Source organism: Leptodactylus fuscus, chromosome 7 (genome assembly GCF_031893055.1).
Source record: "Leptodactylus fuscus isolate aLepFus1 chromosome 7, aLepFus1.hap2, whole genome shotgun sequence".
Classification (NCBI taxonomy): domain Eukaryota; kingdom Metazoa; phylum Chordata; class Amphibia; order Anura; family Leptodactylidae; genus Leptodactylus; species Leptodactylus fuscus.
The window spans coordinates 145,977,008-146,002,939 of record NC_134271.1 but is presented as its reverse complement, the minus strand read 5'-3'; the positions used below and the strand labels follow the sequence as shown (position 1 = coordinate 146,002,939).

The window sequence follows — 25,932 nt, the reverse complement described above, 5'->3', positions numbered from 1 at the left end:
GCTTACGATGAGGAGAGGGGCATCTACATTAGGGAGTTAGCCAGTTCAACAAACCAGTACATTTGGTAAGCGGGAGCCTGGGAACTATGGTGGCCGGTGGTAGACCGCCATGAGGCATCGGAGGTGCTGCATTTGCTCCAACGGCTCCGAGGCCTGCACAAGTCATGATTTACAACCAGCATTGTAAGATTTGCTGTAACAATGACAGTAAAGACAGTAAGATGGAATTCATAGTGTGTATGCAGGGGGCGCAGTGTCTGGGCGATGGCTCCATGAGAGGCTGGAAAAAGGAGCGGTGTAAGACAGAAAAGCGCTACTGAACTCCATATTCCCACCCTTACTCGGGGCCAATGGCTGCATGGTGGCGACTTCACTACAATTGCACCGAGCCAGCTGTAAAGATACAGAACCTCAATGGACGGACAGGACACATCAGCTCCTTTATCCATATGGCTCATAGCTGATGGTAGAGGCCCTACATGATATTGTTATTTAGGTAACAGCCTGTAAATAATACTGTGCCAATGTAAGATACCATAGTATTTGTGCACCATAGTGTATAGTATATAGAATTAGGCACTATATGACATTGCACCATAAGAAGTAGCTGGGGACACTCATAGGAAGTATCAGATATGACATAACCCAACCTACGGCCGGCTCTTAACGTACATGATTCTACTGTAAAAGAACAGTAAAGATAATGACAGTAACTATTACGCCATACTCCTTCCTTCCTTTATTCTTGTCATTTACATGAAGATTCTGACACAAATCAACTTCTCTATTTAATCTGAGCAGCCTTGTCTCCATCCATCATGTCCGCAGAGATGTCCGTCTTATTACTCTGTAAGTACAATAATCTTCATGTCTTTCAGTCTGTGATGGGGAATTATAAGAAGGGGTTAATAATCTCCTATAAATCCCGGACATTACTACAAGTTACCGGGCTACACCCCAAGTCTCCCATCCTATGTCCTCTATACGGCTGTGCACAGGTCTAATGTCAGCTGTGACTACTCCTCATATACCGCCATTACTATGGACTAGTCACTATTATTGTTGGGGTAGGGTTCCCCTCTTCTGGTCCCTGACTACTATGGGTATGTGTCATACTGTTCAGTCCTATTGGTGACTGCACTATAGCCTGTCATTGCTGTAACCTGTCTGGTTTGTTAACCCTATACGCTGCTATTTACTCAGTATGAGTACCTCCACACATGTTCCCTGTTTGTTACCTTACCTTCTCCCTTTACATGTTATGTTGGCTACTTACCACCTAGTCTTTCCCATGCTGTCCTAGTATACTACATCTGTATTCGTATTCACACTTGATATCTTGGTATATACACTGGTTTTCCTATCTATTTGAGATAGGTCTGTATGTGAGTGGCCACTCATTGTACTAGTTGTTGTTGTTGCTAAAACTTTTACCTACAGCATGGTACCTTACATCCTATAACACCTGCCCAGTCATTGGTTTCCAGTATTTGGGGTTTCCCCATTGTGTCTGTTGGTAACTTTCCTTCCCCATTGTAACATGTTATCAATAAAGTTTATTTTTTAATATATGTTGAGTATTTTCACTAGTTTTTTCAGTTTTCTCTATAGTATAGTACAGTATAGTATAGTATAGTACTGTATGAATACAGTATTTGGTGGTGTATTTGAAGTACCCTTGAACGATGTACCAAAGTTCCCCTCTGATTAAAGGACACAAAGCACCAAAGGGGAGAACATGTTTATTTTTAGATTGAATTATTTATACTTGGAATATTACTTCTTAATGCATATCAATAAAATTCAACATTTTAAACTTACTACCTAGGCCTTTTTCATGTTAATTGGATTTCTATACAAGAGTAGTTCAGTGGGATTTAACTGAGCTGTACTTTGGCTGCTTTAACATGCCAGTATCTCCATACGTGTTGTGATACCATCCTGATCTTCTCCAGCTCACTGGGCTAGGCTTATGTCACCCTCTGATATAATGAACAAGTCCTGTACCTGTGTCAGATGGATATGGTCAGGGTACAATTTATATAAAAGGGTTTTCCTTTGATACAGGTGACTTATCTTTAGAATAGTGTAGGTCATTGATATCGGATCGGTGATGATTGGTGGATCCTACAAACCTATCTATAAAACATAGTGTAGAATACTGTCAGGACTCCTAGGAACCTATCTATAAAACATAGTGTATAACACTGTCAGGGCTCCTAGGAACCTATCTATAAAACATAGCGTAGAACACTGTCAGGGCTCCTAGGAACCTATCTATAATACATAGTGTAGAATACTCTCAGGGCTCCTAGGAACCTATCTATAAAACATAGTGTAGAATACTGTCAGGGCTTCTAGGAACCTATCTATAAAACATAGTGTATAACACTGTCAGGGCTCCTAGGAACCTATCTATAAAACATAGCGTAGAACACTGTCAGGGCTCCTAGGAACCTATCTATAATACATAGTGTAGAATACTCTCAGGGCTCCTAGGAACCTATCTATAATACATAGTGTATAACACTGTCAGGGCTCCTAGGAACCTATCTATAAAACATAGTGTAGAATACTGTCAGGGCTTCTAGGAACCTATCTATAAAACATAGTGTATAACACTGTCAGGGCTCCTAGGAACCTATCTATAAAACATAGTGTATAACACTGTCAGGGCTCCTAGGAACCTATCTATAAAACATAGTGTAGAACAGGGGTCGGCAACCCCTGGCACGCGTGCCAAGACTGGCACGCGAGGCATATTTTGCTGGCACGGCAGCCAGCCTTAGACTTCACACTAAAATTTAAAAAGAGAGAGCGTCCTTTCAGTGCTCTGGTAGAGCTGCGGTGTAGGACACGCCCCCTTCTCTCCCTGCCACCAATCAGAGGTGAGCCTCTCACTGCACAGGATAAGGGCTCCCTGGCCCTGCTGCTACATGTGAGGAGCTTGTGCCGTCTACAGCCCTGAGGAGAGGAAGCAAAGTGAAAGTAAACACAACACCAGGTACGTGTGTGTTACTAACTATTCTCATTAATGTCAGGCATTTGGGGTTATTAATTTAGTTTTAGTAACTCCATGTGCCTCACATTAATAGCAGTTAACCCCATCATGTCCCTCACATTAACCCCTGTGTGGCTCACATAAGGGTTACTGAGGTGTGAGACATATGGGGGTACTAATGAAGGACCTTTATAATGAAGATATTCACTTATTACCTCCATATGTCTCACATATCAGTGTCCCTTATGTAAAGCACACAGGGGGTTAATGTGAGGGACATGATGGGGTTAACTGCTATTAATATGAGGCACATTGAGTTGTAACCTGTAATGCACATGGCCAGACTCTTTATCTACATCTGCGAATAAAGTACAGACCTATATATTTCAATTGACCCATATATACAGCCATTCTTTTTGTGTCTGTGTTTCTGGGCCAAATTGAAGAGCTGAAAACTATTGAGCAGGTCCTATATCTGTCCTATACATTCCCTATATCTGTCCTATACATCCCCTATATCTGTCTGCATTTTCAGCCCTGTCAATTCATTTCTAATGTATAGGTCAGTGAAAACCACATGCGTGCCACTTGTATGCAGGAGGCGTAAGGCTGAGGCCCCACGTTGCAGAAATGCAGCATTTTTGTTGCAGATTTTGATGCGGTTTATTTCAACCAAACCTAAAAATGGCTACAGAAGGAATGGGAAATATATAGGAAGCTTCTTATACGTTTCCCTTCTGCTCAATACACTCCTGGTTTAGGCTCAGAAAAACACAGCAAAATATTTAACAAAAAAAGCTGTGTTCCAACAACGTGGGGGCCTTAGGTTAAAGCCCCACGTTGCAGAAACAGCTTTTTTTCGTTGCAGATTTTGCTGGTTTTTTTGAGCTGAAGCTAGGAGTAGATTGAGCAGGAGGGAGACATATAAGAAGCTTCCTATATATTTCCCATTCATTTTCTAGCCATTCTTGGCTTTGACGGAAAGATAAACGCAGCCAAATCTGCAATAAAAAAGCTGCATTTATGTAATGTGGGGCCTCGGCCTTAGTGTGATTCTATTGGGTGGTGACACTGTAACTAGATGCAATTATAGCCAAATCCAGTTCCTGGGCACCAGTGCGGCCACTTTGTTGAAAGTGTGACACCCATTAATTCCTGGCTGGGGTTTTGCTGTTACTGCATCGCCAGGAACTAAACGTGACAAATTAATCTGCGTTTCACTTAGGGAGCGTTCACACTACCACTGCGACAGCTAGTGTCCACTGCTAATGTCTGTTCAAAATCTTGTGCGGCCATTAGCAGCGGACACTAGCTGTGTCTGTGACATTTTGCATTGATTTAAATGGACATCGGGTGCGTTCGTTTACTGTTCGTGGGTGTCCTTAAGTGTCCGTTCCCAAAGATGTCCGACTTTTCAAGCGGACAGAAAAACCTACATGTCGGGTTTTGCTGTCCGCTTGAAAAGTCGGACATCTTTGTGAACGGACAGTTAAGGACAGGCACGGACAGTAAAAGAACGCACCCGGTGTCCGTTTAAATCAATGCAAAATGTCATGGACACAGCTAGAGTCCGATACTAATATCCGCACAAGATTTTGAATGGACATTAGCAGCGGACACTAACTGTCAGACACCGACGGTAGTGTGAACGCTCCCTTACAGAATACTGAAGTTACTAACAGCCGAGGACTGGATGGAGCATACAGGTACATTGTGTGTCGCCCCCTACAGGTATGACCTCACTCTGCTCCCAGTCACATACATTACCACTAATTGTGGGTTACGCATGTACTTACATTGCTTCTAATGGAAAAGAACATGTGTATCCAGGCAAATAGTGGTAAGCACATGTGGCTTGGAGCGCAGTATGACAGCACCCCTATGTTGCGGTTTGTGCTTATATGACTTTAGTGTAGGTGTCGTCAGCTTTACAATTATTACCCGGCACTCCGAGGACCTCATCTTTGTTTTTTTAATTTAAATCGGCACGCCGAACCGAAAAGGTTGCCTACCCCTGGTGTAGAACACTGTCAAGACTCCTAGGAACCTATCTATAAAACATAGTGTAGAATACTGTCAGGACTCCTAGGAACCTATCTATAAAACATAGTGTAGAATACTGTCAGGGCTTCTAGGAACCTATCTATAAAACATAGTGTAGAACACTGTCAGGGCTCCTAGGAACCTATCTATAAAACATAGTGTAGAATACTGTCAGGGCTCCTAGGAACCTATCTATAAAACATAGTGTAGAACACTATCAGGACTCCTAGGAACCTATCTATAAAACATAGTGTAGAACACTGTCAGGACTCCTAGGAACCTATCTATAAAACATAGTGTATAACATTGTCAGGACTCCTAGGAACCTATCTATAAAACATAGTGTAGGACACTGTCAGGGCTCCTAGGAACCTATCTATAAAACATAGTGTAGAACACTGTCAGGGCTCCTAGGAACCTATCTATAAAACATAGTGTAGAATACTGTCAGGGCTCCTAGGAACCTATCTATAAAACATAGTGTAGAACACTGTCAGGACTCCTAGGAACCTATCTATAAAACATAGTGTAGGACACTGTCAGGGCTCCTAGGAACCTATCTATAAAACATAGTGTAGAATACTGTCAGGGCTCCTAGGAACCTATCTATAAAACATAGTGTAGAATACTGTCAGGGCTCCTAGGAACCTATCTATAAAACATAGTGCAGAATACTGTCAGGGCTTCTAGGAACCTATCTATAAAACATAGTGTAGAACACTGTCAGGACTCCTAGGAACCTATCTATAAAACATAGTGTAGAATACTGTCAGGGCTCCTAGGAACCTATCTATAAAACATAGTGTAGGACACTGTCAGGGCTCCTAGGAACCTATCTATAAAACATAGTGTAGAATTGAGCCAACTACTTTCAGCTCCATAAACTGTATAGTACAGGGACTTAATGTATACCTGAATAGCGTGCCCATGTTGGAACTAGTTGATATCTGATTGATGGGGGGCTATGTATGGCCCCTCCTATTACAAAACAAAAATTTCTAGACAACTGCCTGAAGGACCCCATTAGAAAGTACAATTTGTAACACAAAACAGTCTTTACATGGCTATTTGACTTGAAGAAAGGTAATGGTTTTTGGAAAATTTCTTTATAAACCTGGGCCAAAAGAAAATGTTAAATAGTCTTCTTCCGAGAAACGTTCCATAAATAAACAATACAGACAATACAGACTCTGCCCCCCTTTAAGTTTTATTGATTAAGTAAATGACACCTAGTAGAGGAGTAACTCTTTGGGTTATAGTAATATTATACAATAATAGGGAACAAAAACTATATTACTGCACATCTGTGAACTTCTTTGTACTATTCTGTTTTATAGGGTTGGTTCTCCTACAAGAAGGTAAGTGACCAGCTTTATTCCTTCATCTTTTATTCTTTAACTAGTTCTGGACCATCCCTAGATTATTTTCCTCTGGGATGTCCACTCCTAACATACCTGTAGTCCTTGCAATGGTACGATCGGGGGGCTAGGCAGAGACTGTTTATTACACAGTTAGTATACTCGTAATAAAGAATTGAGTGTAGAAATAAAGGCACCAAAAATTATCCCTTTATGGGAACACATGCAGCACCAAGATGTGACAATTTACATAGATTCAAGAAAAAATTGTGCCACACTACAGTTATGTGGAGAAGCAAAACAAGTCATGGCATACACAGACATCTTTGCCAAAAACCATTCAATGGGGGTTCCTGAACTAACTGGTCTACCTGGCGCTCGCTCCTGCTTGCGACACGCGATAACTTCATTAGCTCATGCCAGCCTTAGGTCACAATTTTTCAGGTTTCTACAAATCAGACTTAATTTCCACAGCCTGATAGCCAAATCTCTACATATCTCCTCATTGGTGTACTCTGCCCCCAGGGACCTCATGGTTTGATATCAGGCCTATATGCATCCTTGAATCTGGCCAAAGTGTCCATTATGGACACAACTACATTGCAATATGGCACACATATATCCTAGATTTAGCACAATATAGGTCTCCGCTGATATATAACAGAAGAGGTTATCCCCAAAAATTCCAAAAGGTCTGTTGTATGTGGTGTGATTCGCAGGTAACTTTATACACAGCTCCATCTTTTAAGATGACTCTACAGTCACTCCTTAACTAACTAACAGGGGTGTCTACTACCTCAATAACTGTTTCTGTATCTATACTAAGTGTAGTCTATCATTTGTGTGCTCCCATGGTCTCACCTAATGTTCTTTGCCAGTAATACACTCACCGGCCACTTTATTAGGTACACCTGTCCAACTGCTCGTTAACACTTAATTTCTAATCAGCCAATCACATGGTGGCAACTCAGTGCATTTAGGCATGTAGACATGGTCAAGACAATCTCCTGCAGTTCAAACCGAGCATCAGTATGGGGAAGAAAGGTGATTTGAGTGCCTTTGAACGTGGCATGGTTGTTGGTGCCAGAAGGGCTGGTCTGAGTATTTCAGAAACTGCTGATCTACTGGGATTTTCACGCACAACCATCTCTAGGGTTTACAGAGAATGGTCCGAAAAAGAAAAAACATCCAGTGAGCGGCAGTTCTGTGGGCGGAAATGCGTTGTTGATGCCAGAGGTCAGAGGAGAATGGCCAGACTGGTTCGAGCTGATAGAAAGGCAACAGTGACTCAAATAGCCACCCGTTACAACCAAGGTAGCCAGAAGAGCATCTCTGAACGCCGCACAGTACGTCGAACTTTGAGGCAGATGGGCTACAGCAGCAGAAGACCACACCGGGTGCCACTCCTTTCAGCTAAGAACAGGAAACTGAGGCTACAATTTGCACAAGCTCATCGAAATTGGACAATTGAAGATTGGAAAAACGTTGCCTGGTCTGATGAGTCTCGATTTCTGCTGCGACATTCGGATGGTAGGGTCAGAATTTGGCATCAACAACATGAAAGCATGGATCCATCCTGCCTTGTATCGGTAACGGTTCAGGCTGGTGGTGGTGGTGTCATGGTGTGGGTAATATTTTCTTGGCACTCTTTGGGCCCCTTGGTACCAATTGAGCATCGTTGCAACGCCAAAGCCTACCTGAGTATTGTTGCTGACCATGTCCATCCCTTTATGACCACAATGTACCCAACATCTGATGGCTACTTTCAGCAGGATAATGCAATGCCATGTCATAAAGCTGGAATCATCTCAGACTGGTTTCTTGAACATGACAATGAGTTCACTGTACTCCAATGGTCTCCACAGTCACCAGATCTCAATCCAATAGAGGAGCATCTTTGGGATGTGGTGGAACGGGAGATTCGCATCATGGATGTGCAGCCGACAAATCTGCAGCAACTGTGTGATGCCATCATGTCAATATGGACCAAAATCTCTGAGGAATGCTTCCAGCACCTTGTTGTATCTATGCCACGAAGAATTGAGGCAGTTCTGAAGGCAAAAGGGGGTCCAACCCGTTACTAGCATGGTGTACCTAATAAAGTGGCCGATGAGTGTATATTGTCATTGAGTGTCTTCAATACAATATAATAAGTGTCTTTACTCTGGGAATTGAGTTGGCTCCTTGATGCTCGTGTCTCTCCCCACTTGGTCTCAAAGCACCATTATCTACAAGTATGGGGGTCTCGCTCTCCAGCTACTTCCCCTTATCATGTAATACCATGGTATACTGTCACTACACCCCTAGATTAATGTCTTGACAGGCGTAGTTTCCAAGGTGGTCTTTGGGGGTTGTTTTACTACCACTGGAAACCTCAAATTGTACCTTATCATTACAAGCCCAACAACCCATTAGATGTCTCATCTTTTAAGAGGTCTGTGTCTGAGTCAAAATAAATACTAAGGTCACATATGGAATATATGTGCATATATATATATATATATATATATATATATATATATTGGGGAAAAGTATTTAGTCAGCCACCAATGGTGCAGGTTCTTCCACTTAAAAAGATGAGGTCAGCCTCTAACTGACATCATAGGTGACCTCAACTATGAAAGACAAAATGGGAAAACAAATCCGGAAAATCACATTGTCTGATTTGGAAAGAATTTATTTGCAAATTATGGTGGGAAATAAGTATTTGGTCACCTACAAACAATCAAGATTTCTGGCTCTCACAGACCTGTGACTTCTTCTTTAAGAGGCTCTTCCGTCCCCCACTCATTACTTGTAGTAATGGCTCCTGTGTATAAATGACCCCTGTCCACAACTTCAAACAGTCACACTCCAAACTCCACTATGATGGAGACCAAAGAGCTGTTGAATGACACCAGAAACAAAATTGTAGCCCTGCACCAGGCTGGGAAGACTCAATCTGCAATAGGCAAGCAGCTTGGTGTGAAGAAATCAACAGTGGGAGCAATAATTAGAAAATGGAAGACATACAAGACCACTGATAATCTCCCTCGATCTGGGGCTCCACGCAAAATCTCACCCCGTGGGGTCAAAATGATCACAAGAACGGTGAGCAATAATCCCAGAACCACGCGGGGGCACCTAGTGAATGAACTGCAGAGAGCTGGGACCAATATAACAAAGCCTACCATCAGTAACACACTACGCCGCCAGGGACTCAGATCCTGCAGTGCCAAACGTGTCCCACTGCTTAAGCCAGTACATGTCCGGGCCCGTCTGAAGTTTGCTAGAGAGCATTTGGATGATCCAGAAGAGTATTGGGAGAATGTCCTATGGTCAGATGAAGCCAAAGTAGAACTGTTTGGTAGAAACACAATTTGTCGTGTTTGGAGGAGAAAGAATGCAGTGATGCATCCAAAGAACACCATACCTACTGTAAAGCATGGGGGTGGCAATAGCATTCTTTATGGCTCTTTCTCTGCAAAGCGACCAGGACGACTGATCCGGGTACATGAAAGAATGAATGGGGCCATGTATCGTGAGATTTTGAGTGCAAACCTCCTTCCATCAGCAAGGGCATTGAAGATGAAACGTGGCTGGGTCTTTCAGCATGACAATGATCCCAAGCACCTCCAGGACAACGAAGGAGCGGCTTCATAAGAAGCATTTCAAGGTCCTGGAGTGGCCTAGCCAGTCTCCAGATCTCAACCTTATAGAAAACCTTTGGAGGGAGTTGAAAGACTGTGTTGCCCAGCGACAGCCCCAGAACATCATTGCTCTAGAGGAGATATGCATGGAGGAATGGGCCAACATACCAACAACAGTGTGTGCCAACCTTGTGAAGACTTACAGAAAACGTCTGACCTCTGTCATTGCCAACAAAAGAGATATAATAAAGTATTGAGATGAACTTTTGTTATTGACCAAATACTTATTTTCCACCATAATTTGCAAATAAATTATTTCCAAATCAGACAATGTGATTTTCTGTATTTGTTTTCTCATTTTGTCTCTCATAGTTGAGGTCTACCTATGATGTCTATTACAGGCCGACCTCATCATTTTTAGGTGCGAGAACTTGCACAAGTGGTGACCGACTAAATACTTTTTTCCCCTACTGTGTATATAGAGAGAAAGAGAGAGAGTCCCAGAATTTTTATTATCCTGTGCATAGGTGATGAGTAGAATGTGCAGGATATGATATCTACAACTCCTCTGTATGACACATGATGTCTTATAGGAGCCGCCATCAGACCTGTGGTGACCTTCTCTCCAGACTACAAGAAGATCTTTACATCAGAGCAGATAACAATGACCTGTGATGTGGGATCTACTATAGGAGAGGGGATGGATTATATATGGTACAAAGACAGCAAGCAAGTATACAATGGGAAATCCTATACAATACAAAAGGCTAAAACATCACACAGTGGAAGTTACCAATGTCAGACCAGACCTGGAGAAATAAGTGACCCCGCTAGACTGGATGTTAGTCATGGTGAGTAAATCTACCAGATCATAAATATACAGACAAGGTAACAAGTTTATCTCCAGGGGCAGATACATTCAAACAATGTAGGTGCAAAATGACCATGAAAAATGGCCATTTTTCATGGCTGTATTTGCAAACCACCAAAAGTAGGACATGACCTATAGAGTGCAAAAACAGAGAAGACAGCACCAAGAGGATCCTCCTGTATTACCACTTGATAAAGCAGGAGATGGAAAGACAAATAACTCCTCACCTGGCAGGGTTGTGAGAGTGTCACAACAAATCTTAGTGCATATATCACTCAATAGAATGGTGAGAGGTTTGGCAGCCACTGGGTTACGCCACAGGAACGTCAGGACAACAGGACAATGTGGACCAGCCTCCTCCGAAGAATCAGAAAGGAAACAGCGCTCACCTGGAGATGATTGGAAACTTCTTTATTGAGTATCACAAAGTGTTTCGGGCCAATACTGGCCCTTTGTCAAGTGCAGATATTCCTTCCACAATGGGCCAGAAGTATCACTCTTCCGGCCCACTGTGTAAGGAATATCTGCACTTGACAAAGGGCCGGTATTGGCCCGAAACGCTTTGTGATATTCAATAAAGAAGTTTCCAATCATCTCCAGGTGAGCGCTGTTTCCATTCTGATTCTTCTGAGGTGGCTGGTCCACATTGTCCTGTTGTCCTGACGTTCCTGTGGCGTAACCCAGTGGCTGACAGACCTCTCACCATCACCAAAATGATAAAAAAAATAAAAAAAAACCACATACATAGGTAAGCCAAACTAGTTCTATTCAGGTTATGAATTTTCCAGAAATGTTAGGTGTGGTCGTACAGAAGAAAATACTAATATACTTTGGGGTCTCTCTTTATAAGAAATGGAGGCCCAGGAGATGTGAGTAAACATAACAAACAGTAGTGCTCACCTTCCCTGGGCTTTGGTATGGGTCCTCTTCCTTTTTAGGCTTCTTCTTCTTCCTCCGAGATAGGTCTATAGGGGACAACAAATTGTGTCAGAGCACAGGGAAGGTGAATAACACTGATACTAGTTATACCATGGGGTCAGAAGAAACCTCAGAGTATAATAACAGCAATTCCAGTTCAAATGTCTTCTACCCCAATAAAAATGCCGGACAAATCTCAGAAATATTCAAGATGAATCTCACAAGGTTCACCCAACAAATACTCACCTCCGGTAGACTCCTGGGCACCACAATAGTATTGGTGTCTGCTGATACAGTTGATTGCAAGGTCAAAATATAATGGAAGAAAATGGGCAATTCATTGTTGCTGGGCCCCCTTGCAGTCTAGGGCCCACACGTTTTGTGATCAACAGTGAAAAACAGCCATTCTATAACAGTGAATGCATACATTTACACAACTAAAAATATTCAGTTAAAAAAACAGACATGCTCTATCTTTGTCTGTTTTGACAGACACAATGGAAATCAATGGATCTATTTTTAATGTCACGTAGTCAGTGAGCTGGGTAAAAAAATGAAAGACCAATTAAATTCACCTGTTTTTGTAACGGGCCCTTTAAAACGAATAACATTTGGTCATCAAAGAAAAACATAACAGAAGCAAAACAAATGCAAAATGGCCATCAAAAATATACATTCGATAACTCAAAACAGCACTTTCATGTGAATGAGGCCTTATATCATTGTATATTGTATACAGGTCAGCTCATCCTGCAGATCCCTCTATATGTCTCCTCATCTAATATCATTGTATATTACAGGTTGGCTCATCCTGCAGACCCCTCTATATGTCTCCTCATCTTATATCATTGTATATTACAGGTTGGCTCATCCTGCAGATCCCTCTATATGTCTCCTCATCTTATATCATTGTATATTACAGGTTGGCTCATCCTGCAGACCCCTCTATATGTCTATGAAGGAGATGACCTATATATAAGATGTCACCACTATCCTGGATACGAAGGAGGATGGACACATTTTTCCAAAGATAAGAGAGTCATCACAGACTGGTCAGATAATGCCATATATTATATTGGAAACGTAAACAAGACGACGTCCGGGACATACGGATGTAAAAAAACAGTCTCAGGTTCCCAATATGAAGATACAGTTTCTTTAGCTGTTCAAGGTAAATTGAGGATATTCATAATTGGAAAATTTGTGGTCGATGTTGGCTAAACGTTGTGGAAACGCAGATGTTCTTGTTGCAGATTTTTGAGCCAAATCCAGGAATGGATTGAGCAGAAGGTAGAAGTATAAGAACCTTCTAGATCTTCCTCATTCCTTGTCTTCGGCTCAAAAAAATGCAGCAAAATCTACAACAAAAAAACAGTTTTTCTGCAAAGTGGGACCATAAAGCTACAGGGTGAAATTTCACAAACTGGGAACATGTAAGACACCACAGTAGAATGGAGGGGATTTTTTTTCAGACCACACTTTTGGACCATATTTCACCCCTTGCAATGTATATAGAAAATCTGTAGAAAAAAACTGTGTGGTACAAGCAAATGTAACTAGGTTGTCAAGTGGTAGAAAATCTTCTTAGTGTCTAACGTAGAACCCAACTCTGACACCTTAACCTAGTTCAGACCCCTCTCCTGGTCCCTGGACTTCCACCTCCTGTATCTAATGATTCCTAGTATTATTATTAGGGATGAGTGAATTTTTTAAAAAAATTGATTCGGCGGCTTCCCCAAATTTTACAAAATGATTTGATTTGATCTGAATTAATTCATGGTGAAATACGTTTAAAAAATAGCTATTTCCTGGCTGCAGAGAGAATTTATAGAGCTAGAACACTGTGGCTTGCAGTGGTTTTTAGTGATGTCCCACTAGGGGACCTAAACCAGTGATGCTCTGATCACTGCTTCAGCACTATAGACTCCAATACACGTGTAGACACATAGGCTGACTTCCCCACTCTTTGGGCAGGATCAATCAGGTACTGAGCATTGCTAGCAGCCCGGGGTCACTAACCAGACCCCGGGCTGCAGAAGATGCATATCAGCAACCCCCCCCCCCTATCTAGCTGGGGAAGGGGTGTCGAAGGAGACATGTAGCATGGCGGAACCCCTTGGATGCCACAGTCATGTTTATACGAGGCATCCAAGGGGTTAAAACCCAGGATCAGAGCTGTGCTCTGACTGGGGGTTATGGAGCAGGGTGTTAGCTGTCAGTTACAGCTTACAACCACTCTTGATGCCATGAGGGGTTGCGAAGGGGTTAAAGTGCTGTGACATCACAGGGCTTGGTGCTGATTGGCTACACACATGGCATTCTGGGTAATCCCAAGTTCCCAGAGTTCCTTGCCCCATGTCCTAACATTTGCAGCAGACCATTTTATCAAAAATGTGATTTGTTACCAGGAAGCGTGAATAAATTGAGTAAATTCGGATTCGATGCAAATTGGATATTTCCTGAAATTCTGATTGAATTTCACTTCGGCAGCTTCAATTCGCTCATCTCTAATTATTATATCATCTGTAAACTATCACATGATGCAGATGATTGGCGAGAAGAGACATAGCCAAGGGTTATTACATTGGAGAGAAGAACGACTCTTCTAAGATGTCTCTCTGATACACTTTATCACTTACTTTTTAGAGCTTTTCAAAACCCCAGAAATTAGGATGACCCCGCAGTCAGTGATAGAAGGAGATCCAGTGACCCTGACATGTGACACAAGTCTTCCTCTGCAAAGACGGACCACACAGCTACAGTTTGCCTTTTACAGAGAAGGCTTAAGTATTGGGGGATTTAGTTCATCCAATAATTTTGGAACTCAGTCTGTCCAGCCTAAGCATTCTGGGAGATATTTCTGTGAAATTACAACATCAAACAGCAGAGTAAGAAAGACAAGTTATGAGTTAAATATTCAAGTAAAAGGTGAGCATGACCTACAGAACGAAGTATTGAAGTGAGCCAGATAGAGACAGGAGATGGCTTAGCTAATGAATGAAGTAGACCAGAGATGGGAGCCAGCCTAGCTAAAGAGCGGAGCAAGGCAGAGACATGGGATGACTTAGCTAATGAAATGAGTGAAACGGAGAAGCTAGCCTAACTAAGGAACTGAGCCAAACAGAGATGGGGCTGGTTTAGCCAAAAAGCTAAGCTTGACAGAGATGAGGCTAGCCTAGCTAAAAAGTGAATCCTGGCAGACATGGAAGCTAGCCTAACTAAAAAGTGGGGCCTGACAGAGATGGGAGCTAGCCTAATTAAAAAGCAGGGCCTGACAGAGATGGGAGCTAGCCTAATTAAAAAGCAGGGCCTGACAGAGATGGGAGCTAGCCTAATTAAAAAGCAGGGCCTGACAGAGATGGGAGCTAGCCTAACTAAAAAGCAGGGCCTGACAGAGATGGGGCCTGCCGAGCTAAAAAGTGGAGCCTGACACTGATGGGGGCTAGCCTAAATAAAAAGCAGGGCCTGACAGAGATGGGTGGCTAGCCTAGCTAAAAAGTGTGGCCTGACAAATATGGGGCTAGCCTAGCTAAAAAGTGGAGCCTGACTCAGATGGAGGCTAGCCTAACTAAAAAACAGGGCCTGACGGACATAGGGCTAGCCGAGCTAAAAAGTGGAGCCTGACACTGATGGGGGCTAGCCTAACAAAAAAGCAGGGCCTGACTAAAATGGGGGTAGCCTAGCTAAAAAGTGGAGCCTGACTCAGATGGGGGCTAGCCTAATTAAAAAGCAGGGCCTGACAGAGATGGGGGCTAGCCTAACTAAAAAGGAAAGCCTGACAGAGATGGGGCTAGCCTAACTAAAAAGGAAAGCCTGACAGAAACAGAGACCAGTCTAGATGATGAACTGAGTCAGATCAATATGGGGATGATTTAACTAATTAACTGAGTCAGGCAGAGACAGAGGATGGCTTAGATAATGTACTGAGACATACAGAAAGGGGGGATGGGGTAGTTAATTGAACTGAGACTGAACAGACTGTCCTCTGTATCACATCATTGACACATAGAGGGGGAGAGAGATTCCTAACTTGGTCAAAAAAACTTGGACATTAAGGCTACAAGACCAGGAGAGGGGTTTTCATTTGGGTGTGAATAATTCATAACCGAAGTAACGTCAATTAATTTATATTTGCAAAACTTCTAATTTTCATTTGATGTTGTTGGTTGATTTCTATAAGATATACTCCTACAAATCTGTAATCTGTGGTCATCACTTTTGTTACTTTTCTAGATCTGTTCACGACTCCAACCTTAAAAGTTACTCCATACCCAGTTCTTAAGGAGGATAACCTGACCCTAAACTGTGAGACAAGTCTCCATCCATCCAAACAGAATACACAACTGCGGATTGCTTTCTACAGAGAAGGAGGGATTGTTCAGGGATTTGGTGTCAGTGATACCTATGAAGTCTACAATGTCCAGCTGGAGGATTCTGGGAAATATTCATGTGATGTGGAAACTACAGATGGCAGAGTAAGGAAGAGAAGTGCAGAGACAATAATCCAGATAGAAGGTGAGTATAGACAATGGTCATGGATGGACACATTTTGTTATGAAGGACATTGTAACATCACTCTACATAATATGTAATTTTTCTCCATTACTAGATCTGTTTTCAAGTCCGAATATTACTATGACCAATAACTTAATGTTTGAAGGAGATCCCATGACCCTGACATGTGACACGACTCTTAGTCCACACATAAAGTCTACAGAATTGCAGTTTGTTTTCTATAAAGATGAGAAGGAAATTCAGGGATTTAATTCATCTAATACATATGAGGTTCAGTCTGCTCAGCTGGAGGATTCTGGGAATTATACATGTCAAGTAAAAACCTCAAACCGCCATACAATGAAGATCAGTGGTGGGCACAACATATGGGTACAAGGTAGGTTATCCATCGTTCTTTTTCCTCCAAGTATAATCTGGTTTCTTGCCATCATAGAGTCCTACATCATGGTCAGCAATGAAATATATGGGATCCTCAATGACTCAAAATTGTGACTCCAACAGTAAAAATTTTAGGTGTAATCAGATTTTATTGAATTTTTTATAACAGAACAAAATAAGAGCACAACACAATGTGTAAACAATGATGGAAACAATGTAATAAATAGAGATGAGCGGACACTAAAATGTCCGAGGTTCGAAATCCGATTCGAACAGCCACACACTGTTCGACTGTTCGAACGGATTTCGAACCCCATTATAGTTTATGGGGGGAAATGCTCGTTTCAGGGGTAGGCAACATTTGATAAAATTATACTTACCAAGTCCATGAGTGACGGTCAGGCTGGATTCTGCTTGAAGTCTTCTCCCGGCACAGGTTCCCTGCGTCCTCTTCCGGGTGGAATTCACTCTGCCTAGGCCCGACGCCTGAGCAGAGCCGACTGCGCGTGCGCGTATATGCGCGTGAACACATGTGCAGTTGGCTCTGCCTAGGCCGGATGCCTAGGCAGAGTGAATTCCACTCGGAAGAAGACGCGGAGAAGACTTCGGAAAGGTAAGAGAAGAACCAGCGTTGATTGGCAGAATGTATAGCATTCTGCCAATCAACGCTGGTTCTGCATCGAACCTTAAACTTCGAACAGCTAGTAATGTTCGATCGAGTTCGAGTATTTCGAATACCGTAGTATTCGATCGAACACCTACTCGATCAAACACTACTCACTCATCTCTAGTAATAAACAATGGAAACGGACACGCAGTTCCCAAATGGATAAGGAATGAGCAGAACAGAAGCAAGAGAAAGAGAAGAGAGGGAAGGGGGGAACAGTAGGACACCGGGGAACATGCAGACACCAAAGGGAAGAACAAGAGAAGGGGGGAGCAGAGAAAGTCATGAAAAATTTGGATGACTCTTGAAACACCACCCATGGCCATCAGAGGGTCTCAAACTTGGATGAGGAGATAGGGTAATCCTCTGCGACCAGAGCCTCCATCCGCCTAATGAGGAGAAACTCCTGGAGCCACTCCATCAGGGAGGGAGTCACTGAGCTACGTCAATGGCGCGGATAAACCATCCGTGACGGAGAAGATTGCCCTTCACCTGATATATTCGACCCGGAATGAGAGAGAGTAGAGCCAATTGAGGAGAAGGGAACATGTCCTGTCCGCTGACTTTGCTGTAGAGAGAGGACTAGAAGGCCCGGATCTCCCCACACTCCCACCAAATGTGGAGGAGAGAGCCCACTGCAGAACCACAACGCCAACAAATATCAGGCACTGAGGGGAAGATCCTATGGAGGAGGTCTGGGCATCGGTACCAGCGAGTCAGTCTTAAATTTTTTCTCCTGAGCGCTACACGGCATTGGTAGTTTATGAGTAAACATAAAAGAATGGGCCCAATCAGTAGAAGAGAGGCACCAACAGGAGAAATTTTAACCTAGCACAGGTGCTGAGAGAAATACCCCGCAGTGGGAAAAGTATTATCACCCCTAATGAATTAAAAGTTAGCTTTGAGTTTTGTCTTTTTAGTTTAATTTTTCTTGTTTAAAATTTATTGTGGCTTTTTAAAAAAGTTTTAGAATTTTGTTTTGCCCTCATTGTTGTGAAACAAAAAACTTGAGTCTTCAGTAGTTGATACCTTTTTTTAATGGCTAACTAACAATGATGACAGATTACGTTTCGAAGCTCTGGGCTTCTTCTTCACGTATAAACCTGAAGAAGAAGCCCAGAGCTTCGAAACGTTTTTGGAGGCAGATGAGCAAAAATTATTTCTTTTTCTTTTCTAGAGCTGTTTTCTTCTCCGATATTAAATGTATCTCCAGAGCTGGTCAATGAGGGCAATAACATGACCCTAACTTGTATTACAAATCTTACTAAACACAGACGGGATACAGAGCTGCAGTATGTCTTCTACAGAGACAGGGAGATCGTTCAGAAATTCAGCTCTGATAATAAATATGAGGTTCGGTTCATTCAGGATGAACATTCTGGAAACTATTCATGTGAGATCCAGACACCGAACAGCAAGATAAAGAAGAGGAGTCAGAACCTTCATGTACAAGGTAAACATGGTTTATTATCCCATCCTGTTACCTATGTCAACCAAGTAATACTAAAAAATGTATTGTATCTCCCCATAGGGCCAAATGACTCTTCTCTAATTTTCATACTATCTGGAAGTTTGGGATTTCTACTACTCATCATCATCATCCTTATTTTCTTGTACATATGCTATCGGCGTCGATCATCCAAAAATAACCATGAGCCAACAACAGGTAATGAGAAATTTGACCATTAGTTGACTAATTTACTGAGACAGCTGTGAAGGAAGCCATTTATTATTATTATTATTATTATTATTATTATTATTATTATTATTTATTAATATTTATTAATATTATTTATTTATAGAGCTCCATTAATCCCATGGTGTTCTGTACATTATTAGATTCATTCCATGGTGTTGTACATTATTATATTAGTTCCATGGTGCTGTTCATTATTATATTAATTCCATGATGATGTCCATTATTATATTAATCCCAAGGTGCTGTACATTATTATATTAATTCCATGGTCTGTACATTATTATATTAATTCCATGGTGCTGTACATTATTATATTAATCCCAAGGTGCTGTACATTATTATATTAATTCCATGGTCTGTACATTATTATATTAATTCCATGGTGCTGTACATTATTATATTAATTCCATGATGCTTTACATTATTATTAATTCCATGGTGCTGTACATTATTATATTACTTCCATGGTGCTGTACATTATTATATTAATCCAATGGTGCTGTACATTATTATATAAATCCACCAACAAATTATTACCTTACAGCCGATACTTATTGAGCTGATTCTTTTCCAGTTGCGGATAATGAATACCCTACTGAACCCGAAGTCAGTTATTCAGTCCTTGGCATGACAAGTAGACCACAAAGTAAGTATTGGCAATACCTTCTTATCCATATATCTTCAATATATTATGCTACAGTTGTGTAATAATGGATACTCTAAGCCACAACCCAGATTGGGCTACGCTTCTATGTTTGGTGACTAAAGGACCCACATTCGTATTCAAGAAATTCTTATACATTTTTCTTTAATCATTTTGTAGGTCGTCTGCCGAAAGACAGCGAACCTGTAAGTACTAGAAATGACCAAATTGGAGAAAGATCTCAGTATGGTAGATAATAATGAATGTCCACCCATAAAAATGTATTATACAGTATATTCAGAGCTGCAATGTCCTTACACAGAGAACCAAATCCACTATATACACAGTTAACTAGAAGATAACATAGCTACAAAGATATATAGTATGGCTACAAAAAACGTTGACATATGTCCATCAAGTTTAAACGATAGTTGGGAAAGGGGTGGACCATTTAAAGAGGACCTTTCATGGATTTGGGCACATGTGGTGTTATATACTGCTGTATATACTATACTATATACGGCTTTCCAGTGGTATATAACACCGCATGTGCCCAAATCCATGAAAGGTCCTCTTTAACTGTCCATGGAAGTGGAGACCATCTATATACAGCAAGCTCTTCCAGCGGCTGATCAGCCAGGGCCTCGTTGTTGGACTTTACTGATCTAAAATTGTTGGTCTATCCTAAGGATGGGTCATGGACCCCATTTAACTATCCATTCTGTATGTATCGTGAGCATTGTATTGTGAATCAAAGGTTCATGTAATCTCCCTTTTGTGGCTATAGATGGCGGGCATGATGAATGTAGATGAGAAAAGGTGGAAGTTTATTGTAAACCACATTTTAGGATCCTTTCTAATAACTTTAGGAATAGTTCAAGTTAAAGCGAATCAAATATAGAGATCCCTGAGATTTGTATTGTGAATATTTGCAAGCTTGCCCCACCAGTATTGTTTCTGCTCGGTTCGAACCAGAAGTGCTGTTCTTATACTCTGGTATCACTTTGGTGGCCTTTGATGTCACCAAGGAGATCAGATTTTTTCTTTTATTTTTTAATGTAGATTACCGTATTTTACGGACTATAAGGCGCACTGGACTATAAGCCGCATTGCCCATGAGCGCCTTATAGTCCGTCTCGGTTCATATATAAGGCGCACTGGACTATAAGCCGCAGTCCGGTGCGCATTATATCTTATTGAAAGCGGCGGCAGGCAGACTTTGCCAGCGGCCGCTTAACCCACCGCGTGCCAGCCGCTTCTATTGGAAGCGCTCGGCAGGCGAGGAGGGGCTCTATCAGCAAAATCATGCTGATAGAGCCCAACCGTAAACGTTAGATTAAACTACCCCCCCCCCCCCCCTTTTAAAATAAAAGCCTGAAACAGAATGTGAAACTTACCGAGCGGTGTAGGGTGGGCGGGCATTCAGGCCTCCTCTTCCTCCGATGTTCCGTCCTCCTCCGGCGCTCGCAAGCTGATAATGGCCAGGGCACATGTGCAGTAGAAGCATTATGATATTGCGCATGCGCCCAGGCCATTATCAGCGAGCGCCGGAGGAGAAGGACGGAACATCGGAGGCAGAGGAGGCCTGAATGCCCGCCCGCCCGCCCTGCACCGCTGGGTAAGTTTCACGTTCTGTTTCAGCGTGACAGCAGGGCTGCCGGACACTTCCCATTCATTTCTATGGGAGCCGGCATGCGAGCGCTCCCCATAGAAATGAATGGACTGCTTTTTTCCATTCATTTCTATAGGGAGCGCTCGCATGCCGGCTCCCATAGAAATGAATGGGAAGTGTCTGTCCATTCATTTCTATGAAGAGCGCTCGCATGCCTGCTCCCATAGAAATGAATAGGAAGTGTCCGGCAGCCCTGCTGTAACGCCGGCGTGTACGGCTGTGATACACGCCGGCGTTCGGTAGTGTGAATGCACCCTTACGGTGCCTTTTATGTATGTATGGAAGCGGCACGCAGTCTTTGCCGCCGCTTCCATCCATATATAAGCCGCACCGGACTATAAGCCGCACTTACGATTTCTGAGGAAATCGTAGGTTTTTATGTGCGGCTTATAGTCCGGAAAATACGGTATGTGCCCCATACATTTTTTTCCCTATCAGTATGTCTTTGTAGAATGGGAGGAAATCCACGCAAACATGTGGAGAACATACAAACTCCTGGCAGATGTTGTTCCTGGTAGGATTCAAACCCAGGACTCCAGTGCTAACCACCGAGCCACCGTGTTCTCAAGAGATCATGTTGACCTTTAGTCAAGGGTTTGGATTGCACATTAGTGATGATTACAGCTTATGAATCTCCCTAAATGTCAAGATGTTACCCCTTGTGAGGTCCGTGTTTCTTCATGGACAGCATTTGCGGATGGTGCGCTGTCCATGGCTGGTCATATCTGTGAAAATTAGATCAAATTTTTTGATTTTGAATTTTTTTTTGGTTTACTTTCTATATTTTGTGTGTCTCCGGATTTGTGGAAAATAGTTGACACATGGAAGTCATCCATCTCTTCCTAGACCTATAGACTTTCATTAGTATGATGCATCAGCATCTGAGAAGGATACCATGCTACTTTTTTTTTTTTTTTTTGTGGACCTACATCTGAATAAAAACATTGAAATAAATGGGTTCATATGGTTTGTGTGAAAACTGCAGGTGCCATATGATCAAATGCGGATGTGTGAATCAGGCCTCACTAGGTAGGATCCAATATCAGAGTGGTAAATTTCATGCAAAATCTGAGAAGACACTTTTTGCCTGTTCTTTTCTTGTAAGTGATCTCATCCTAGTTCATCTGTCTAATAATTGACTTTCTTCTCACATTAGGATGTTGTCTACGCTGTAGTAAACTCCAAGGCTAAAAGTCAAGGAGAGACTTCTCAAGAAACATCTGACACTTCGAACAGTATCTATCAGAATATCAACCCACACAGATGAAATCGTCTACAAGGATGACTGTACTTGAATAATGTATCAGCAAATTTTTAAAGGGAACCTATTGGTGGAATTTGGGACTTTATGGACTAGATGTCATTAAAATATCTATGGCTCCACCTTGCGGGATCGTAACATTATTTGTTGTAGATTTTGCTACTTTTTTTTTTTAGCTAAAGCCAAGAATGGCTTCAAAAGGAATCAGAATTATACAGGAAGTTCTTCTACTTCTACCTTCTGCTCAATCCACTCCTGGCTTTGGCTAAAAAAACTGTAGCGAAATTTGCAACCAAAAAAGCTGTGTTTCTGCAATGTGGGGCTTCAGCCTTAAGGTAGCCATGAACATGAATGTTGTTCATTTTAACCACTCCTGGTGGACAATGTCTGAAGTTGATCTGCCAAAGTTGTGGTCCATGTGGCTGGAAAATTTTGTTGTCATCGACATAAACTATGTTTATAAGACATGCTTGGCCAAAGGAGTTTACCAAATCAAATCAAACAAGCTTTATTGGCACGTCCAAATCGATATTTGGCTTTGCCAAAGCTAGTAAAGTGGGTGTGTGTGGGGGAGGTGGAGTCAGGGGGTGAGTGGTGGGTATGGGGGGTGGGGTGGGTGGTTTGGGGTATAACAGTCTGTGGAGTCTCATCTTCCTCTTAGTTGGTGACCGCTATATGGGGAGGTGGGGTGGGGTGGGTGGTTTTGGGGTATAACAGTCCTTGGAGTCTCATCTTCCTCTTAGTTGGTGACCGCTATATGGGGAGGTGGAGGGGGGCGGGTGTATTGGGATAAATATAACAGTCCATGGAGTCTCATCTTCCTCTTGTTTGGTGACAGCTGGACACATATTGGGCAATGATCTCCACAGTGGCCTCTTCTTCTCCCAGTAGGATGTAGAGTTTCCTCTTCTCGTCTGCAGATATGAAGTCTGGGATGTGGGCAGAGAGTCTTTGGTAGTAGACGGCCCTCACAGCTGAGTATTTGGTGCTGTGTAGCAGGAACCTCTTTGCTCAAAGATAGTTCAGTCTTACCCAGAAAATTGCTGCACAACGAAACTTTAAGGGCCCATGCACACGATATAACGTGGTGTTGATTCCGACACGTAAACTCGTGTCAGAGTGAGCGCTTCAAAACAGAATCCCATTGACTTCAATGGGTTCCGTTTAACGCATGTAACACTTTGAAATCAATGGGTTAAAAAGCCTCCCATTGATTTCAAAGTGTAGAGCGTAAGGCGCAACCCATTGAAGTCAATGGGATTCTGTTTTGAAACTCTGACACGAGTTTACGTGTAGAATCAATGTTGCATTACATCGTGTGCACGAGCTCTAAGGCTGAGGCCCCACGGGACGTCTCGCTGCAATAAAGCGCTGCAGAGAGATAGCTTTTGTTGTTGCAGCTGCATTTTTGGTTTTTTTTTAGCCCAAACCAGGAGTGGATTGAGCAGAAGGGAGAAGTATAAGACCTTCCTATATGTTTCCCATTCCTTTTCTAGCCACTCTTGGCTTTGGCTCATAAAACCACAGCAAAATCTGCAGCAAAAAAAGCTGTGTGTCCGCAACGTGGGGCCTCCGTCTAAAAGTTTTGTGTTTGTATGCTAGACTTTATCTTGGCTCTTTGTTGTTATTTTACTATAATATAGTAACTAATGTTATAAATGTATATATTATAATATTATACATGTTCTACCTTTTCTATATGATTTTCTTCAAGTTCAAAAATTCAAGAAAGACACACAAAAAACAAAACAAAAAAAAAATCACTTAGAAACTTAGGCTGGTTAAAGGCAGTGTTTGGTTTCTTAGTTAGGCAACTTTTTTAGTTTGTAATGGTTATGTGAAATAAATGCTTCATTGACCTCCATTGTGTCTGTAACTTGTTACCTCTTTGATATTCTCCTATTCCATCCAACTCTGCTTGCTGTGCATCTGTTTCACCTCATCTTGTAGCTTTGAATGGTAAATTCTAGAGATGAGCGAACAGTGTTCTATCGAACACGTTCGATCGGATATCAGGCTGTTCGATGTGTTCGATTCGAATCGAACATCACGTGGCAAACTCCAAAAAAATTTGATTCCCCTCCCACCTTCCCTGGCGCCTTTTTTGCACCAATAACAGCGCAGGGGAGGTGGGACAGGAACTACGACACCGGAGGCATCGAAAAAAATCGGAAAAAGTCATTGGCTGCCGAAATCAGGTGACCTCCATTTTAGACGAATAGTGGATTTCAAATCCGGGTCATATGAGACTGTGAACTTTGTGACTATGAGACAGGGATAGCTGTACAGGCAGGGATAGCTAGGGATAACCTTTATTTAGGGGGGAATGTTATTAAAAATAACTTTTTGGGGCTCTATCTAGTGTGTAATTGTGATTTTTGTGACATAAACTTTTTCCAATAGGAATGCATTGGACAGCGCTGATTGGCCAGAGTACGGAACTCGACCAATCAGCGCTGGCTCTGCTGGAGGAGGTGGAGTCTAAGATCGCTCCACACCAGTCTCCATTCAGGTCTGACCTTAGACTCCGCCTCCTCTGGCAGAGCCAGCGCTGATTGGCCGAAGGCTGGCCAATGCATTCCTATGCGAATGCAGAGACTTAGCAGTGCTGAGCCAGTTCCCCCCCCCCCCCTTCTTTTTCACACTGAGTCATCAAAGCTTCCGACATCTTAATCCCGTTAAGAACTTGTGGTCAATCATCAAGAGACGGGTGGACAAACAAAAACCTACAAATTCTGAAAATGCAAGCATTGATTGTGCAAGAATGGACTGCTATCAGTCAGGATTTGGTCCAGAAGTTGATTGAGAGCATGCCAGGGAGAATTGCAGAGGTCCTGAAGAAGAAGGGGCAACACTGCAAATATTGCAACGCTGCATTAACTCATTCTAACTGCCAATATAAGCTTTTATTACTCATAATATGATTGCAATTCTATTTCTGTATGTGATAAAAACATCTGACAAACACACAGAAAAACCAGAGGGCAGCAGATCATGTGACAATAGAAGATTTGTGTCATTCTCAATACTTTTGGCCATGACTGTAATGTCTCATATTGTCTGTACATGTGTCCCCTGATTTGTAAAGTGCTGTGGAATATGTTGGTGCTATATAAATAAAGTTATTATTATTATTATTATTATTATTATTATTATTATTATTATTATTATTATTATTATTATTATTATTATTATTATTATTATTGTACAGCATAATATACAGTGGGTAAAAAGAGTTACTATATGACCATAAATGTACACGGAGAAATGAGACAGT

At 42.1% G+C, this 25,932-nt stretch overlaps 1 protein-coding gene across 1 annotated transcript; it reads left to right on the top strand.

Moving 5' to 3' along the window:
• The first annotated feature begins 164 nt into the window (after positions 1-164).
• LOC142214627 (Fc receptor-like protein 5) lies at positions 165-22,661 on the top strand. Its single transcript, XM_075283565.1, has 11 exons — positions 165-216; positions 6,382-6,402; positions 10,625-10,882; positions 12,743-12,991; positions 14,467-14,748; positions 16,054-16,335; positions 16,430-16,711; positions 18,558-18,833; positions 19,654-19,725; positions 19,903-19,928; positions 22,551-22,661. The coding sequence occupies exons 1-11, from the start codon at positions 165-167 to the stop codon at positions 22,659-22,661; spliced, it is 1,911 nt and encodes a 636-aa protein (XP_075139666.1).
• The last annotated feature ends 3,271 nt before the right edge of the window (positions 22,662-25,932 follow it).

What these genes read in the sequence shown, in the direction of transcription:
- LOC142214627 (XM_075283565.1), top strand. Translation starts at nt 165, where the DNA reads ATGATTTACAACCAGCATTGTAAGATTTGCTGTAACAATGACAGTAAA. An exon ending in TAACAATGACAGTAAAGACA is followed by an intron (nt 217 to 6,381) that starts GTAAGATGGAAT and finishes TCTGTTTTATAG; the next exon opens with GGTTGGTTCTCCTACAAGAA. An exon ending in CATGACAAGTAGACCACAAA is followed by an intron (nt 19,726 to 19,902) that starts GTAAGTATTGGC and finishes ATCATTTTGTAG; the next exon opens with GTCGTCTGCCGAAAGACAGC.